A 19718-nucleotide genomic window follows, 5' to 3' on the forward strand; every position below is an offset into this window, starting at 1 on the left:
AAGGGCTGGGCCCAGACCTCTGAATCTTAAAGAGGAGCAGCGGCCCACAGCAGCTGCACTAGACTCTCTGGAAGGAGTGCACAGGGCCAAAACTCTGACCATGACCTGGGACGGGCTACCCACGCAGCCGCTGCTGCTGTTGCTATTGCTGTTGTTCGCTGCGGGCTCAGGGTCCGCTTTAGCGGGGTGCCCCGGCTGCGGGCCAGGGGTACAGACTGGCTGTCGCGGGGGCTGCGTGGGGGAGAAAGACGCGGGATCGCCTGCAGAAGGCTGTACAGAAGCCGGAGGCTGTCTCAGGAGAGAGGGGCAACCGTGCGGGGTCTACATTCCTAAGTGTGCCCCAGGTCTGCAGTGCAAACTCCGAGAGAATGAAGAGACACCTTTGCAGGCACTGCTGATGGGCCAGGGCCGCTGTCAACGCGCCAGAGGGCCGTCGGGTGAGTCCATGTCTCCTCCTGCCTCCTACCTCCCCACCTCAGATAGGAGAAGCTAGTCTCTCCTGGTAGGAATCTGGACAGACGCAGGTGGGCAGCCTCTGCAGAAACATCAGGGGACAGCTATGAGGTTGCTGGGGGCACCTTAGAATAAGGAAGAGAGATGTCTGGACTCTTGGCTGCTGTCCCTTTCCCCTTTTATTTTCTCCTGAGAGAAAGGGGCGTATGTAGGAGGAGGATGGAGTCTTTGAGTTTTAGATTTCCTCTGTACCCCCGCAGGATCAGCGCCATCGTTCTCGAATCCCACGCTGGAGACAGGACCTAGATTCCTTATGGAGGAGAAGGAAAGGGAACCCCAGACTCTAGTTCCACACATTAAGAAATGTCTCCTGCTCCTCATTCAGTGCCGCTGTGAAGTGGGCACTATGGGCAGTGGGCACTGGGGGCAGCAGGCACTGCGGGTAGCAGACACGGGGCAGTGGGCTCCACGGGGAGCAGACACAGGGCAGTGGGCACCGGAGGCAATGAGCACCGGGGGCAGTGGACACCGGGGGCAGTGGGCACCGCGGGCAGTGGGCACCGCGGGCAGTGGGCACCGCGGGCAGTGGGCACCGCGGGCAGTGGGCACTGGGAACCGGGGGGCAGCCGGTACTGCGGGGAATGGGCACGGGGGGGGCAGTGGATGCCTCGGGCAGTGGGCAGGTCCTGGAGGGCCTGGGGAGGACTGACGAAGTGGGAAGAGAAGGAATCTGCCAAATCAGGCTTATGATTTAAACCTTGTAGGACTTGGATGCCCTCCTGCCCCACCCTACCCCAGGGATGAACACAGAAGACTGAGTCATTGGGTGGGACCAGAGTGAGTCAGCACCCCAAAGATGGGGGTGAGGAGTAACTGGAGATGGGAGATAACAAGTCTCTGGTTTTTCCATAGAAAGGGATGAAAAATGAATTTGGATCATTTGGCAGTGCAGGCCCGTCATTCCAGCGCTTAGGGGTGGAGCCGGGAAGGTCTGCTCAGCATCATCCTTGGCTACATAATCTCAGGCCCGTCTGCACACACACACACAGGCACACATGAGCATACACACACACATACACATGCATGTATGCATCCACACACATGCACATACACGCACATATGAACAACATACACATGCGTGCACATATGAGTATACATGCACACACATGCAAAGATGCATGCACACATGCATGCACATACATGCACACATGAACATACACACAAGAACACATGCATACATGTACAGACACACATACATACACACATGCACACATACATGTGTGCATGTGCACACGTATGCATGTACACATATGCAGGCACATACACACATACACACACGAGCACACTGGAGTGAGGGATTGAAGCTTCAGTTTCTAGTGTCAGAGCCCAGGCTTCTAGGGCTCCTCTGAGAAGGTTTGTTTTGGTTGGAGAAGACAGTTGAAGCATCATCCTGTTTTTGGAACTAAATTCAGGGAATGAGAGACAAGGTCTGAGGAAGATGTGGTACCCAGACAACGCTGCAGAGGGAATGGAGTAAAGGTGTATGCGAGCTTATTTTTTGGCATGTTGCACCATCCCAGCCTTTTCCTAGCCCTGACTTACTTGAATCCTGAGCTCTCCCCAGGACCCCAGAAGCTCTCCAGAGCCAGGTGCACACTGCAGGTTGGAAACCTCTCATTTCCTGCCCTCTCTGCGTCTTTCAATGCGTCCTGGTTAAGAGTTGAATCCACGTGTTCCTGGACCACTAGGGTTGAGCTGGGATAAAAAAGGAGAGATTCCCGGCCGAGTGGTGGTGGCGCAGGCCTTTAATCCCAGCACTTGGGAGGCAGAGGCAGGTGGATTTCTGAGTTCGAGGCTAGCCTGGTCTACAGAGTGAGTTCCAGGACAGCCAGAACTACACAGAGAAACCCTGTCTTGAAAAACCAAAAAAAAAAAAAAAAAAGGAGAGATTCCCATGTAAGGCCCTCAAAGTAACAACATCTCAGGCCTGGGAGGGGTGGATTGACTCACTGAAGGGTCACAACAGGGACAAACATTCCACTGGATCCTTATTGACACCCCCACAACACACACACACCCACACACTGTACAATCCACTGTTTTCTGCCCATCTGCCTGGCCTGATGTGCCCTCTTCTGGTCCCTAGTAGAATAGGCAGGTCTTTACAAAGGAAGCCAGAAGGCTGGAGATAACCAACACTACTTTGTACTCATGGGATTTGAGGGAGGGGTGTGTGTGGGGGGGGGTGAGACAGGGTTTCTCTGTGTAGCCCTGGCTATCCTGAAACTCACTTTGTAGTCTAGGCTGGCCTTAAACTCATATATCTGCCTGTCTCTGTCTTCTGAGTATTGGGATTAAAAGTATAAGCCAACACTGCCCAGCTAGGATTTTATTTTTATTTCACATGTGTAGGTGTTTTGCCTGCATGTATGTCTGTACATGTATGTCTATGTACCATGTGGTTTCCAGAAATGGAGTTGTCTTCTCAGAAACTACAGTCACAAACAGCTGCTGTGAGACACAGTGAGGGCGCTGAAGAATCGAACTCTGGTCCCCCTGAAAGTGTAGCCTGTGTTCTTAACTGCCAAGCCATCTCTTCAGCCCTGTTGAATAGACTAGACTGGCCATGAACCTGTGGCAATCCTCTTACCTAGGCCTCCCAAGTGCTGGGATTATAGCCGCACAACACCATACCGAGAGGTATTTGTTAGAGGGAGAAATTGCAGCTAGGGTAAGGCCAGGAGAAACTGAATCCTTCAGTCCCTCTCACTTTTACTGGTAGAAGTGGACCCAGGCTCCTGGACTGCTGGTCTATGCTCTGACTGACCTCTGATTTCCCCTCCCATTCTTCCTGTGGCCACAGAGGAGACTACAAAGGAGAGCAAACCCCATGGAGGTGCCTCCCGCCCACGTGACACAAGCCACAGAGACCGGCAGAAGAATCCGAGGACCTCTGCGGCCCCTATAAGGCCCAATCCAGTTCAAGATAGTGAGATGGTGTGTGAAGGGCTGGTAGGGAGACAGGGGGCTGGAGATTTCCACTGGAGACCTTTTCATGGACTGCAGGAAGTCTGCAGGCAGGCTCCTAGAATCCTGAGTACCACCGCCATTCACCCCTGTCCTTCTCCAGGGCCCCTGCCGCAGACACTTGGATTCAGTACTGCAGCAGCTCCAGACTGAGGTATTCCGAGAGGGAGCACGCGGGCTCTATGTGCCAAACTGTGACCTCAGGGGCTTCTACCAAAAGCATCAGGTGAGAAGAAGCTCCCTGCCTGGGAGTGAGGAAGGGTACTTGATGCAAAGCTGCAAAAAGGGTGCCTGCAGGCTCTGCTGGAGCATGCCTCTAAAAACAATGCAAGGTGGTGGAGACAGGCAGATGGATCTCTGTGAGTTCAAGACCAGCCTGGTCTACATAGTGAGTTCCAGGACAGCCTGGGCTACACAGAGAAACCCTGTCTTGAAAAACCAAAACCAACCAAATTGCAACCAAAAAAAAGGGACACACACATGCACACAACTATTTCTTCCAATTTCAAGACCCACATAAACATGAAAAGCATCAGGAAGATTGTAAGTTCAAGGCCTGCCTGGCCTACAGGTGAAGGGCTGGTAGGGAGACAGAGGACTGGAGATTTCTGCTGGAGATCTCTCTGAGGACTTGAGGAAGCCTGGACCAGGCAGGCTCCTAAAATTCTGAGTGAGTTCAAGTCCAGCCTGGGAAACTTCATGAGCCTCTGTCTCAAAAAGTAAAATGAAAAGAAGTTTACAGTTCATTGGTAAAGCCTCTGCTTAGCAGTGCTCTGAACTCAATCTCTAGTATGATTTGAAAGAAAAATAAAGGCCAACTATTGCAGTGGAAGACTTAAAGTCTCTTCTAGGATAAGGCCTTGTTTGCAGTAGCCTCAAATGGGAGCCCTGGGAATCATCTGGATCACTGGCTGGTGGAGCCCTTTCTGCATTTTCTGACTCAGCAGGTCTGGGCTACCCTGTGAACACAAGTTTCTAACATAAGTGATGTTAGGCTCTTGACTGAAACTGCATTTTGAAAGCTATTGTTCTGGCCTAGCAGAATGGGCCCTATTCAATAGAAAAAGCGACTAAGAGCTCTCAGATGTTTCTCCTGCTCAAAGCCCGGACCTCACCCTGACCTGCACCTCTCTCCCCAGTGTCGTTCCTCGCAGGGGAATCGCCGTGGTCCCTGTTGGTGTGTGGATCCGATGGGACAGCCTTTGCCAGTGTCTCCAGATGGCCAAGGAAACTCTCAGTGCTCTGCCCGGGGCAGTGGGTGAAGCCCAGTGGACGCCTCCAGGACACCGGCAGGAGCACAGGGCTGTCCTCTGAGCTTTATGTGAAGTGATGAATATCTGTGCTCCAAGACCCACCTTCAGGTCCCGCCCCATAGTCCTGTCAGCCTTGGGTCTTTACACAGCTAGTTAGAAAGATGGTTGTTCATTATCCTGGTGTACTCAGTGCTGTGTGCGTTATTGTTCTTTGTTGCTGTTTTATGCCTTTGTATTCATATTAGCAACATATGAAAATCTGTAAAGAAAAAAAAACCCATATGATCTTAAAAAACAAAACACTCCCTCCCCTTCTGTAGCAGGAAACAAATTGCTTGTTCTTGAGAAGTTTCCCATCTTCCACTCTTGAGAAGAATTTAGTAGAAGCAGGTATACTTGTATCATTTTGATGTTTTGTTACTGTTTCCAAACAATGTACTTTGAATCAGAATCACTCCTTACCGTTTCATATACTTCCGATGCTCTTCATCACATTAGTGATCAGAAATGAGGTGTAACGCCCCAGCCCCTGCCCGCAAGAGCTAAGTAGGATCTTACTGTAAGTTGAAGGGGGTTCTGTCCTAACTCATGGATGGTGAAGGATGAACTGTTGTTGGGTCTGATTGACTGTTGATGGATTGTGGTGTGCTGTATCCAGAGACTATTGAATGCAACTTACAATGCTTAATAAAAATCTTTATTCTTTTAGTATAAAAAAAAAAAAGAAAGAGAGAGAGAGAGAGAGAGAGAGGGAGAGAGAGAGAGAGAGAGATTGTTGACTGTGTACTAATAAAGTGGCTTGAGGGAGTCTCCGGCTTAAGGTCTGTCTCTGGGGCCTCATGCTCATTCTCTCCCATTGCTCAGAGATGGCATTTCTACCTTCCCTGTGGAATGGAGCACGGCCAGTCTCTTCCATCGTCCTTGGAATACAGTAGATGGTCACTGTCACAGGCAGCAAGCCCTTTATCCTCACCTGGACACCCACCTGGAGCTCCCAGGACTGAGATCCTGGCCTTTGACTGAGATCACAGTGATTACAACCTTGCTTCTATCACTGACCTTTGGACTGATGGAGGAGGAGGATTAATGGTTAATCCCCAGCAGGAATTTGCCAAAGTAGAACTCCCAAAGCACTCACCTGCCCTACTGCCTACCAAAAAGGAAGGAATATACTCAGGCTCTATATAGTTTATCCAGACTACCTTATTTGTGCTAGCAATCACCTGATGAGGTAGGGACATTTTGTCCTTTTTTTTTTTTTTTTTTTTTCTGAAGAAGCTTAAAAAGTTTGGTCCAGTTTCCTGAAGTTACACAGGCAGGAATGCAGAGAATGACACAGGTAGGCAAGGCAACCCCTGGTGCCATTTACTGTTGAATAAGTGTGTGTCTGGTCTTTCTGCTTATGTGGCAACCTAAGGTGTAGGGAAGAGCTGACACTGAGGGGCCTCGACATCAGACACGTCAAAGATGAGCCCCCGACAAAATACAAAATATTGTTGCACACAAGTTGATACGGGCCTTATTGTGTGCCCTCAGAAAGCTGACTACAAGGTACATGAAGATGTTTCTGGTCCCTCCCTGACCTTCAGTCTTTGTAGAGAGAGCCAAGAGGAGCCAAGCTATGTGATAAGCCTCGGGAAGGCAAAGTCCCCCTCACAACCTGATGCACAGATTCACTCCCGAAAGCGAAATACGGTGAAAGCTGACCGTAGTGGTTGTAGCATGCCACAGGCAGAGCAGAGCCAGGATATGAGAAGCACTGCCTGCAGATAACCTATCTAACCCCCGGCGGGCTGTGGAAAGGACTTTAGTCTCTGGAGTTGTCAGATCTCTGAGTGGGAGATCCGTAGGTAGGCTGAGAAAGAAGGGGAGGAAGGAAAGGAGGAAGGGAGAGAGGGAGGAAGGAAGGAAGGAAGGAAGGAAGGAAGGAAGGAAGGAAGAAAAGAAGACAACAGCTGTGTGCTGTCCACGCCACACTGGCACCATGGAGTCAAAGGTGCCCCAGTTGCGAAGGAGAGAAGGGCTGAGAGAGGAGCCGGAGAATGGAGCCCATGGAGAAGGTGAGCCGTCCTCCCATCCCCCACGCACCGGACACTCAGGCAGGCCCGAGGTGGGTGTGTATGGCTGAGGAGAGCTTGCTGTTCTGGGAAGCCAGAGAAGACATTTTCTGCTCTCTTCCCCACACCACTCGGACTGGCAATGGAGAAAAGGGATGTTCAGAGTGTGGCCTTGGCTTCATTAGGGGTGAATGTAGTACTTCCTTGTTTTGGGGTCCCTTGTTTCCAGCAATTGCATCAGGTTCTTTCTCCCCAAGGGTCGCACTCACTGCACATGCCGGTTAGTGGCTCTACCCACGATTCTAAATATTGGCTGTGAGCACACAGAACGCCTAACTCCTCCCTCTTGAGTCCCCTTTGATTCTTCCTCCTAGGGAACTCGAGGACGCACAGAACCCCAGACTTGGTGCAATGGACCCGACATATGGAGGTGAGGGATCACGGAGGTCATAAAGGACAGACTGGGGATGTAGCTCAAATGGTAGAGTGCCAATCTAACATACGTGGCCTGATCTGAAGCCCAGGTAAACCTGGTGTGATGGCATACAGCTGTGTCCTAGCACTTGGGAAGTAGAGACAGAAGAATCACAAGTTTGAGGTCACCCTTGGCTACATAATAACGTCCAAACCAGACTGGGCTACAGAAGACCCTGTCTAAGAAATAAAAAGTAATCAAGGCAAGTGGCACACGCCTTTGATCCCAGCACTCAAGGAGGCAGAGTCAGGTGGATCTCTGAGTTCCAGGCCAGTTCCAGGACAGCCAGGGCTACACAGAGAAACCCTGTCTCAGTGGGAGAAAACAAACAAAAGGAAAAGAAAGAAAAAATAAACGGAAATAAAAAGATAGGCAAGTCCTAGGGTAACAGGAGGCAAGGGAAAAACAGGCTAGATGATAAAAAATGATTGCTTTTTTTGCCCAGGTGTATTGGCATATGGCACACTCCTTTAATCCCAGCACTCAGAAGGCAGAAGCAGCAGAATCTCTGAGTTCAAGGACAGCCTGGTCTATATAGAGAATTCCAGGCCAGCAGTCAAGTTACATAATGAGTCCTTGTCACCCACAAAAAAGTTTTCAACTTCACCATTAGAGTTAAGGTTAATGAAGGGTGGTATGGATACCTAAATCACCAGTTATTAACTTTTTCAATATTCCCTAATAATAATCAGAAATAAGACCCTTCTTTTTAAATTACCATTTATTTAAGATTTATTTATTTTATGTATATGAATACACAGTAGCTGGCTTCAGAAGAGGGCATTGGATTCCATTACAGGTGGTTGTGAGCCACCATGTGGTTGCTGGGAATTGATCTCAGGACCTCTGGAAGAACAGTCAGTGCTCTTAACTGCTAAGTCATTTCTCTAGTCCTATAATAATAATTATTATTATTATTGTAGTAGTAATAGCACTAGGTGTGAGTGTCTATGTATGTGTGTGTGTGTGTCTGTGTGTGTGTGTGTCTGTGTGTGTCTGTGTGTATCTGTGTGTGTATATTTTGTGTATCTGTGTCTCTCTCTGTGTGTATCTTTCTCATTGTGTGTCTGTCTGTATTTATCTTTCTGTGTGTGTATGTCTTCATGTATCTGTGTGTGTCTCTCTGTGTGTGTATCTGTCTCTGTGTGTGTGTGTCTGTATCTCTCTGCGTGTGTCTCTGCGTGTGTCTGTGTGATTTTTAGAAGTCAGCTCTCTCCTTCCACTGTGAGTTCAGGACCAAAATCAAGCTTTGATTTTGATCAAAGTCAAAGTTTGCACAGTAAATTATTTTACCTACTGGGCTATCTCAGCAGCTGCAGCTTTTGTATAAATATTTAAAAACCACACTTAAATTGTCTGGTAACATTGTTTGGATAATGCCAACCTAGATTTATTTCCCCCATCTGCAAACTTAAGATAAATAATCTGTTAGGTTTGTTTAAAATTATGAATTGGGCTGGCTGGGCGGTGGTAGCATATGCCTTTAAACCCAGAATTTGGGAGGCAGAGGCAGTCGAATCTCTCTGTGAGTTTGAGGAACAGAGTGAGTTCCAGGACAGGGCTACACGGAGAAACCCCGTCTCCAAAAACCAAAACCAAGTAGGTCTTTGGGCAAGAACCATAGTCAGCTGGTGAGATCTTCCTATTCAGAAGTCAGTGACTAAGGACTGGAGGTCATCAATCTAACAGCCTTGTCCCTGCTGTCACTGAGCTCAGCTCAAACTCACCACTCTCCTGCCTCAGCCTTCTGAGCAGCTGGAACCACAGGTGTTTGCTTCTGCTGTGGTTCTTTATTCTCTGTGCTGTCCTAGGAAGGAGACAGAAGTTGGGGCAGCTCCAGGGCCACTCTTACCTACTCCTGTTCCCAGCACTTAACTCCCAGGGTTCAAAGAAAAGTTCAATAAGTTGTGAAAGAAAGGAACAGCTGGCAGGAGAGACCATGGGCTCTAGCCTGGCTTTGTCCCATAGGCTGTGAAGACACAGTTTCTGGAGCAAGCACAAAGACAGTTGGCAGAGCTGTTGGATCGGGCCATATGGGAGGCTGTGCAAGCCTACCCCAAACAAGACAGACCTCTTCCCTCCACTGCCTCAGACTCTACAAGCAAGTGAGTCAGGGTCCCAAGACAGGCGCTTCTCTAGCTGAATGCCTGCCCCTTTGCCAGCCTTGACACAACCCTGACTTCAGCCTCCCTTCTCTCCTGATCACCTTCTCTAATCACACAAAGGCACATGCTTGCACACACACACATGCAGACATGCATGCTCATGCACGCATGCACATACATGTAGAAACACACACATGCCCACACCCATGCATGCACGCACACACACATATGCACATAAGCACACATATACATGCACACACAAGCACACATGCACACACATGCATGCACATGTGCACATGTATGCACTCACATGCATGAACACACTTACACATACACACATTTGCTCATGCACATGCATGCACACACACTTGCACACACACATACATACGTGCATGCACACACATGCATGCACACATGCACATATATGCATTCACATATGTGTTCACACACATTCACTCATACACATGGATACATGCACACACATGCAGAAACACACACATGCATACACACACAGGCACATATGCACACATGCATGCACATGCATGTACACGTGCACATGTATGCACTCACATGCATGCACATACTTGCACGCACATGCATTCACTCATGCACATGCGTGTGTGTCTGTGTGCAGACTCCTCCATCATCCAAGCCTCACTCAGCCATCAACCTCCTGGGCTATTTTTACTGCTTCTTATTACCTTCCTTCCACACGGCACTCCAGCATCTCTTCCTCTGGCGCCTGGTTCTAAAAACTGTCTCAATCTAGGACCCAAGAGTTACACCCTGGGAAACGGAAAGTTTTTGTCACCCGCAAGTCACTGCTCGAGTAAGTTGGGGATGAGGACAAAGGATGAGGAGAAAGGCTTTGGCTGGGGGTCCCACAGATGTCACAGCACTCATGCATGGGCTTTGGTGGTCTGATGGGAGGGTTTGGAGAGGGCTCTGCCTTGGCATTGTTGAGGAAGACAAATTAGGAGGAGAAGCTCCAGCCACGAGCTTGCCCTGAGCTCCTCTGCAGACTTCTGAAGATCCTTCCTCCCTGACCCTCGTGTTCCTTCCTTCCAGTGAGCTAATGGAGGTGCAACATTTCCGAACCATCTACCACATGTTCATAGCAGGTCTATGTGTCTTGATCATCAGTACCCTGGCCATCGACTTCATTGATGAGGGCAGGTAGGTCCCTCCTGAAACAGTGACCTGATCAGATATCCTGGCCTATTCTCCACACCTGCCTTTGACCGTCACATAACTGACCCACCACCCATGGCCTAGAACTTTTGATCCTTCTGCCTCTGTCTCCCTCCCAAGTAACTAAAGTTATAGGCATGAGCTACCAGGTCTGGCTTGTTTGTTTGTTATTGTTATTGGGGTTTGTTGTTTTGTTTTGTTTTGAAACAGGGTTTCTCACTTCTGAAATTCACTCTGTAGACCAGGCTGGTCTCAAACTCATAGAGATATGACTGCCTCTGCCTCCTGAGTGCTGGGATTAAAGGCACGGGCCACTACCGCCAGGGAGGCCTGGTGGTGTTTTTGTTTGTTTAGTAGTTTGAGCTTGCCCTAGAATGTTTCCTGTGCTTCACATGGGTATGTTCGCGTGCCGATGGAGGTGTTCGTAAGAGAGATGCTATATCTGACTTTATAACCAAGTCTTGTCATCTTTCTATATCAGCTTATTGATTGTAGTGAAGTACCAGATTTAGTTCATGCAGTCCTTCATTAACAGCTACTGGGGTGGTTTCCAGTATGTGTCTATTTGTTTGAGACAGAATCTCATAGCCCAGGATGGACCTGAAGTTAATATGTAGTTAAGGATGATTTAGAACTTCTTGTCTTTCTATGTCCCCCCTCTCAAGTGCTCTCAAGTGATTGACCCTAGAAGCTTCATGCATCCTGGGCATGCTCTCTTTTTTAGCTTTTTCTTTCGTCTCTTTCTTTTCTTTTCTTTTTCTTCTTTTGGTATAGGAATGCTCTCTACCAACTAATTTATACCCTCAACAAAAATCCTGTTTGCATTTTTCACCTTTATTTTAATATACATGAGTGCTCTATCTGCAAGTACACTTTGTGCCAGCAGAGGGCATCAGATCCCATTACAGATGGTTGTGAGCCACCATGTGGTTGCTGGGAATTTGAACTTAGGACCTCTAGAAGAACTCTTAACCACTGAGCCGTCTCTCCAGCTCCCATTTTTTCACCTTGATAAAAGATTCTTTTTTTTATTTTAATTTTTAAATTTAGTTTTATGTATACGGATGTTGTTTTCCCTGCATATTTCTGCATCACTTGTGTCTGGTGCCCAACAAGACCAGAGGAGGTGATTCGGTGCGTGCCCTGGAACTGCAGCTAAAGATGGTTGTGAACCAGCACGTGAGAAGCATGCTGGGAGTTGAACCTGGAAGAGTCAATGGTCTTAACCACTGATCTATTGCTCCAGTCCTAGACAACACATTCTTTTTAAAAGCTTTTTTTTTTTTTTTTTTTTTTTTTTAGATAAGAACTTCTATGTCCTAGCTAGTCTAGTGTAACTGCTTGGTCTTTTCTACATCCACCCCAGTTCCTGAGTAATGACATGGAAGCTTATTTATTTATGAATTAATGTCTAGGCCTTAAGCTAGGCTTGCTGCCCAACTAGCTCAGAACTTAATCAACCTGTTTATATTATTCTATGTCTGCCACGTGGCTGGTTTCCTCGTCTCAGTTTCAAACACTCAACCTCCTTCGTGTCCTAGTGGGGAATCTCCCGAGCCTGACTCTTTCCCAGAGTTCCCTTCCCTTCTCTCTGTCTGTCTCTCTGTCACTCTGTCTCTCTCTATCTCTCTGTGTGCCTTTCTGTCTCTCTGTCTCTTTCTATATATATCTCTGTGTTTCTCTGTCTTTCTGTGCTTCTCTCTCTCTCTTTCTCTCTCTCTTTCTCTTTCACTCTGTTTCTCTGTCTCTCTGACCCTGTCTCTGACTCTGTCTCTTTCTCTCTCTCTCTCTCTCTCTCTGTCTCTGTCTCTCTCTGGGGGATGTCCCACCTTCCACTTCCTGCCATCAGATTTATTGATGTGCAGATTTACACAGTGCACAGCAGATTATTCTTACAGTCTAGGACTTTCATCCTCCTGCATCAGCCTCTGAGGTAGCTGAGATTTCAAACAAGTTATAATACCCTCCACCCAGGCATGCAAAACACTGAGCATGGAGCATTCCATAAGCCTGGGCCTACAGCGCTAGACACACTGGAGGGACCAAATTCATAATAAAAAAAATAAAATCAAAGCTCACCTCAACTCTTCATACCCTAATGCTTTGTAGTAGTGAGCCTTTCTGCAACACTGAGACTGACTGGGGCCTCCAAAGGTCGTTTAGGTCAAGCCTATCCCATGACCTGAGGCAAGGACCTGCACTGGAAATCCCACCGGCACCGGGGCTAACCCAAACACTTTAAGAACACAGCCCTTCAGCATCTAGCTGAATCGGTAGTGCCTGCTTAAGTATCTGGGAAACCCCGGGTCTGACTCCAACAGTGCATGAATAAGGTCAAGGTCTATGGTGGAATCCTGGTACTAAGGAGGTAGAGGCAAGAAGATTAGAAGTTCAAGGTCACCCTCAACTACATAAGTGAGCTCATGGCCAGTCTGGGATACATGAATACGTGAGAATTGTCTAGAGAAAACCAAAAACAAACAAAACATAACAACAGCCTCAGTTTGCCCCGTTACTGTCTTCCTTTCCACTCGTGTCTAGGTTGATGCTGGAGTTTGACCTACTCATCTTCAGCTTCGGACAGCTGCCCTTGGCGCTGATGACGTGGGTTCCCATGTTCCTGTCCACGCTGCTAGTGCCCTACCAGACCCTGCGGCTGTGGGCCAGGCCGCGCGCAGGGGGCGCCTGGATGCTGGGGGCCGGCCTGGGCTGCGTTCTGCTGGCTGCCCACGCGGCGGTGCTCTGCGTTCTGCCGGTGCACGTGTCAGTGAAGCATGAGCTTCCGCCCGCCTCGCGCTGTGTGCTTGTCTTTGAGCAGGTGAGGCCCCAGGGACTCTGGGACAGGATGTACAGAGAATGGGTGTGGATACAGAGTTGACAAGGGCCGAGCTGGGATTGGTTGCTAGGTAACACTGTGACTCTGGCGGGATGAAGACTGCCCTGTCTCCCTTTGCCCTTCATCCCAGCCCTGTCTGAGTTAAGCTACAAAGTCATGACAAAAAATTAGAAAATGTGGGCTGGAGAGATGGCGCTGGCTGGTCTTTCAGAGCCCCTGAGTTCAATTCCCAGTTACCACATGGTGGCTCACAACCATCTATAATGGGATCTGATCGATGCCCTCTTCTGGTGTGTCTGAAGACAGCGACAGTATACTCATATACATAAAATAAATAAATCTAAAAACTCTCGAAAAACCAATAAATTAATAAATCTAAAAACAAAATAAAACCAGAAACTGTGGGCTTCTACCAGGCAGGTCTTGAATCGGCTGGCCTCTCAGTGGTAAATCTGAGTACAGAGAGGTTATTTTCTAGAGCCACAGAACAGCTTGGTCTCCCTTTTACCTCAGGTCAGATTCCTGATGAAAAGCTACTCCTTCCTGAGAGAGACTGTGCCTGACATCTTTTGTGTCAGAGGAGGTGAGGTGTCCCACTGACCCATTGTGAGCTGGATCCTCTTGGCTGCTGGTGAAGCCACGGGATGCTAAAGCTCTGCCCTCAAAAGCCAGTGGTCCAGCAGACACAGATCTGACCATTAGCTGGGCTAAGTGGTCTTCTGCATGAGCACTCTCAGACCCACTTCTGAGAGAACCACTGGTACCCAGACCTTCCGGTGCTATCCAGGTCCCAATCTGGAAAGACGTAGATGACAGAGAATGGGCAGTGGCCACCCAAGGAAGCTCTGGCCATAGCGGGTCTGCAAAGCCCATCTAGAATGTGAGAGAGTTCAGCTGCACGGAATGCACACCCTGAGTCCCTGCCCAGTTCACCTCCTGGAGCTACCACAGTTCTGCCCTCCTCATCCTGACCCACTCTTTTCACTCCTGTTCAGGGAAGGGCATCTGCACCCCGAGTTTCTCCAGCTATCTCTACTTCCTCTTCTGCCCTACACTTATCTACAGAGAGACATACCCCAGGTAAGACCCTTCCCTCCTCCCCAAATGCCCAAGCTTAGTAAGGGTGGTGCCTTTCTCCTGCAAGCACTGGCCTCTTGTTCCGAAGGAAGTAATAGGGAAACAGTGTGTGCCTTCCTTTGCCCGGAACATTCCCTTCATTCAGCGTCCCAATAGATCAACCCAGATCTGTTCTCCACACCCCAGACATTGTGTATGGTTGGGCACCTTCAGTGACACTCAAACTAAACACCCACTTATTGTGTTTGCTCTGGGAAACCCAGTGTGTTCTAGGACCACCCCCCATCACCCCAGGGAATCCATTCGGGCCTGAGCAATGGAGGGAACCTCGGAGAAAGGGCTAAGAATGACAGAAAAGGATGATAATCATGTTTTTTTTTCTATCACTGCTGCAGGACACCCAGCATCCGGTGGAACTATGTGGCCAAGAACTTTGCCCGGGTCAGAATAATTGGGTAGAAGATGGCCAGCTGTGACTCTCGGTATCTTAGAAGCGGGGGAGACTGGGGAGGTGGCAGTGGCCCTGCAAAGTCACGTGTCCTACTCTGTCTGCAGGCCCTGGGCTGTTTGCTCTACGCCTGCTTTATCCTGGGCCGTCTCTGTGTCCCCGTCTTTGCCAATATGAGCCGGGAACCCTTCAGTACCCGGGCTTTACTGCTGTCCATCCTGCATGCTACGGGGCCAGGTAAGCACACCGTCATGGTGGCTAAAGGCTGTGCTCCACCCTGCGGGAGGCTTGTCAGGAAAAGCTTCACTCTGTCTCTGAGTCCCTTACTCCTGCCTCTCCTGTCCGTCAGTGGTCATTATCAGCATTTTCCTGAACCCTGGTAACATAGCTCCCCCCACTCACATGTCCCTCTTCAGCCTGGGCCTGGCTTTGCTGCCCAGATGAAGTCCCCCCTGCAAAGTAATCACCCACAACCTTGCTTCAAAAGGCCTTCCTTCCTTCCTTCCTTCCTTCTTTCCTTCTCTCTTTCCCCGTCCCTTCCTTCTGCACTGGAGAGTAAACCTAAGATCTCACACATGGCAGGCAAGTGATTTACTGTTGAGCTACACCCCCCAAACACCCTTTCATTTCGTACTTTTAATTTTTTTTAAGTATTTGTTTATTTTATGAATCTGCGCACACTGTGGCTGACACACCAGAAGAGGGCATCCGATTATAGATGGTTGTAACTACTGGATGGGATTTGAACTCAGGACGTCTGGAAGAACAGCCAGTGCTCTTAACCACTGAACCCTCTCTCCAGCCCTTATTTTACTTTTTTTGAGATAGTGCCTTGCTGTGTCATTCAGGCTAGCTACCCTGAGCCTCCTTGGTCTTCCCAGTTGTTGGGATTACAGGTGGTGGCCACCTTAAAGCCACACTCTTTTCTCAGCCTTATTTTCAGTGATCTCACCCTTGTGATTACAGCCCCTGGACGTCTCCGGTTGTCATATCGGTAGTTCCATTATACCTGACCTCGATCTATGGATCTACAGGTTTCACCATGTTTGCATCTGTCTCAATAAGATGAACTTCCAAAGGCCAGGGGCAGTGTCAGTCTGCATTTCTGATTTTTCAGGCATAGAGCAGGGTTAAGCAAGCACACTAGCAAATGTGTGGGTTAAGGAATGCATGAACGGTGCATGAATGCTCGTTCCGTGTCGGGTCCCTGATGGCTGGGCAAAGGCTCTAGAGAGCCTGGTCAGGGCTGCGGGCTGCACCTCTTGTCCCACCTGGTAGGCATCTTCATGCTGCTCCTCATCTTCTTCGCCTTCCTGCACTGCTGGCTCAACGCCTTCGCCGAGATGCTGCGGTTTGGAGACAGGATGTTCTACCGGGTGCGGCCTGGACCGGGGCTAGCTGAGAACTGTATTTGGGGAGGTTGACCAAGGGCCCGGGGTAGGGGGGAGGGAGAGGATGGCTGCCGTGGGTGCTACCTTGCAGGGCTGTTCGTCTCCAGCCATGAGTAATGTGGGCCGCAGGGTGTGAGGATGGTACCAGTCCTTTACCCCTAAGCGGCAGGGCTGACTGCTTCTCTGTGGTTGGTGCGATGAGACCCTCCTCTCCTGAGTGGATAGGCAGGAGGGAGGGGCCTGGGCTGGGAGAGGGAGCTGAGGGAGCTGACTCTTGGCCAAGGATATAGGTAGGGGTGGGTGTGGGGAGCGGCAGCTGAGATCGCGCGTCCATCCCTTCCCAAATCTACACTCCCCGCAGGACTGGTGGAACTCTACTTCCTTCTCTAACTACTACCGCACCTGGAACGTGGTGGTCCATGACTGGCTGTACAGCTACGTGTATCAAGATGGGCTGTGGGTATGAGCTGTGCACACCCCTCAGTTCTCACGGTCCCAACAAGGGGACTTTCTCCTCCTCTTATTGTTTCTGCCCCACTCACGTTCAGATCCAAGGGCAGATGTCTGGGGCTTGCTGGCCAGCCAGCCTGGCCTACTGGGTGAGTTCTGGACACATGAGACTCTCAAAAAACAACAGAAGGTGCTTAAGTAACACGACATTGTCCTCTGGCCTGGACACTCATGGACCCGTGCGCACAAAATATCAGACTAGGGAGCCAGGTGTGGTGGCACTAGCATTTAGCACTCAGAGAGGCAGAGGAGGAGGATCTCTGTGAGTGCAAGACCAGCCTGGCTTACGTATGGAGCTCTAGGATAGCCTGGACTACACAGAGAGACTCTGTCTCAAAAAATACAAAGGATGGTGGATGATGGTGATGATGTTGGTGGTGCTGCTGATGGTGATGGTGATGATGGTGATGGTGGTGATGATGGTGATGATGATGGTAGTGATGGGGGGAGGGGCATATCTTAGTAGCCGAGCACTTGCCTAGCATTCACAAGGCCCTGGTCTCCAACACTGTCGAAACACAAAAACAGTAAAATCACACAGCTTAGGACCCCACGGGTCAGAACACTGCTCTTAAAAGAAATTAGTGTGGACCCTTCTGACCCCAAATTCCCACACCCTTCCTATTGAATTCCACTTCTCCCTGGCTTCCCCAAGAGGGAGGGACTCTCTGTGAAGGTGCTGTGGGAGACGCTCTCATTCTCTTTCCTGCCCCCCAGCTCTTAGGCAGGCGGGCTCGTGGGGTGGCCATGCTGGGAGTGTTCCTGGTGTCTGCGGTGGTTCATGAATACATCTTCTGCTTCGTCCTGGGGTTCTTCTACCCAGTCATGCTGATGCTGTTCCTTGTAGTCGGGGGTGAGTGCAACCTCTGTGGCCCTAGATGGGAGGCAGTCTGTGGGAGGCCGCCTGCCTGCTCCTGAGATGCTAAGAAGGATGCTGTCCCTCGATTGGCCTTGGAAGGCAATAGGCATATCCTGAGGGACCTGGGAAAAGGTTTCTGGTCACAGAGAAGCATTTGTACAGGGGATGTGGAGGGAACGGGAAAGCTTGGTGTAGGGGGAAATACAGCACGATTCAGGACTAGAGGGGGTAAACTGAGCAATACAGATTTCTCCCAGTTCCTGAGACCTTCAGGAGTTTTTGCAGCTGGGATCAAGGTCTTGTCCAGGGAGGAAGGGGTTCCCAGCCCCTAGGACGGGAGGTAAAGGAAACAAGGCACTGGAGTGATAACCTACCTCCCGTGTAGGGCTGCTGAACTTCACCATGAACGACAGGCACACAGGTCCAGCCTGGAACGTCCTGATGTGGACCTTACTCTTCCTGGGCCAGGGCATCCAGGTCAGCCTATACTGCCAGGAGTGGTACGCTCGGCGACACTGTCCCTTGCCCCAGGTAAGACAACAAACTCTCTCGGTTCCCCATGTAAGATAGGGCATCCAGCAGCCACCCCTGTTGGGCTCTGATTCATTCAATAGCTGTGACCAGGGACAGGGTACAGCTGGGGCAGCGGGGCTGGGGGAGACTCAAATATTAGATTCATAATGTGTGTCACCAAGAGTGGCCTCATTCACAATTTACCCTTTCCTGACACAGAAAACATTCTGGGGGCTGGTGACACCCCGCTCTTGGTCCTGCCATCCCTAGAAGTCAAGGCTTCACGCTGTGCAGACGACAGGCATCAAGCTCTTCCCGACCTGTGAAGCCCAGAGCCAGGGCTCCTCCCTACATTGTTTGGAGTCAAGGACTTGCACATAGGACCTTACAGAGGGCCATAGGGACTCAGGTACACACTTCTGTAGGCAGCTGACCACAGGCTCAGTATGGTGTGACTCAATCACCACTCTCTGTGGACTGAGCACAGGTTACCTTCTGACCCATGGCTCTCCGAGTGTGCAGAGACTCAGAGGAACAGGGACCACCAAAGTGTGATACGTTTGGTTCTTTCTACTTCTCCCAGTGCAACAATAAAATCTTAGTCTCGGGCTGGAGAAATGGCTCAGTGGTTAAGAGCACTGAGTGCACTTCCAGAGGTCCTGAGTTCAACTCCCAGCAACCACATGGTGGCTCACAACCATCTGTCTTGGGCTCTGATGCCCTCTTCTGGTGTGTCTGAAGACAGCTGAAGTGTTCTCAAATGCATTAAATAAATAAATCTTCAACAATAAAATAAAATCTTAGTCTCCCTTTTAATTCACTGATGAGTTGTTGAAAACCCTACTTTATTATTGTTTATATTTTTTTGTTAGTTTGACTTTTGGGTTTGTGGGGTTTTGCTTTATTCCACTTTGGTTTTCTTTCTTTCTTTCTTCCTTTCTTTCTTTCTTTCTTTCCTTTTTTTGTTTTTTGTTTTTTTTTTTTTTTGGTTTGCTTGTTTGCTTTGTTTCTTTTTTTGTTTTTATTTTTGTTTGTTTTAGCTCTAGGACTTGCCTAAAATTTGCTATGTCAACAGGTTGACTGCAAACTCAAAGAGATCCTTCTGTCTCTGCCTTTCAAGTGCTGGGATCAAAACTGTGTGCCATCACCCCCCCCCCCGCCAGGGGGGGAAATGCACTTTGTGAACAAATGGCCTTATAAACAATAGATGACAAATTAGCCTTGTGTAATTATAGTGTGTGCACACACGCACATGCACACACAATTGAGTATACATCTCTGTTTTGTCGTATACTCCCAAGGGGTATTTTCTAGCAAAAAGAGGTAAAACTGTTCCGGGAGGTGCTGGAGAGAGGCATCACTGGTTAAAAGTTTGCACTGCTTTTGCAGAGGGTCTGAGTTCAGTTCCCAGCAGTCTTAGGCAGAGGCTCACGACCTATAATTGCAGCTCCGAGAGTGTGAGGCGCGCGTGTAATCGTCTCGCCAGCAAGAACGCACCACACACACACACCAGAATCCTTCCG

General features: G+C 49.4%; 2 protein-coding genes across 2 annotated transcripts; both read left to right on the plus strand.

Annotated features, from left to right (window-relative positions):
• Positions 1-45: 45 nt before the first annotated feature.
• Igfbp6 (insulin like growth factor binding protein 6) lies at positions 46-5457 on the plus strand. The gene is made up of 4 exons (XM_028781170.1): positions 46-437; positions 3317-3450; positions 3584-3706; positions 4620-5457. Exons 1-4 carry the CDS (start codon positions 101-103, stop codon positions 4740-4742), a joined length of 717 nt encoding a protein of 238 aa, XP_028637003.1. The 5' UTR covers positions 46-100; the 3' UTR covers positions 4743-5457.
• Positions 5458-6405: 948 nt separating this feature from the next.
• Positions 6406-18957, plus strand: Soat2 (sterol O-acyltransferase 2). Its single transcript, XM_028781113.1, has 15 exons — positions 6406-6793; positions 7165-7220; positions 9234-9370; positions 10140-10199; positions 10439-10546; positions 13103-13379; positions 13911-13980; positions 14393-14477; positions 14870-14915; positions 15030-15159; positions 16201-16298; positions 16675-16773; positions 17541-17676; positions 18068-18213; positions 18415-18957. Exons 1-15 carry the CDS (start codon positions 6718-6720, stop codon positions 18463-18465), a joined length of 1575 nt encoding a protein of 524 aa, XP_028636946.1. The 5' UTR covers positions 6406-6717; the 3' UTR covers positions 18466-18957.
• Positions 18958-19718: the final 761 nt, after the last annotated feature.

The sequence above is a fragment of the Grammomys surdaster genome, unplaced genomic scaffold, assembly GCF_004785775.1.
Source record: "Grammomys surdaster isolate TR1022 unplaced genomic scaffold, NIH_TR_1.0 374, whole genome shotgun sequence".
Classification (NCBI taxonomy): domain Eukaryota; kingdom Metazoa; phylum Chordata; class Mammalia; order Rodentia; family Muridae; genus Grammomys; species Grammomys surdaster.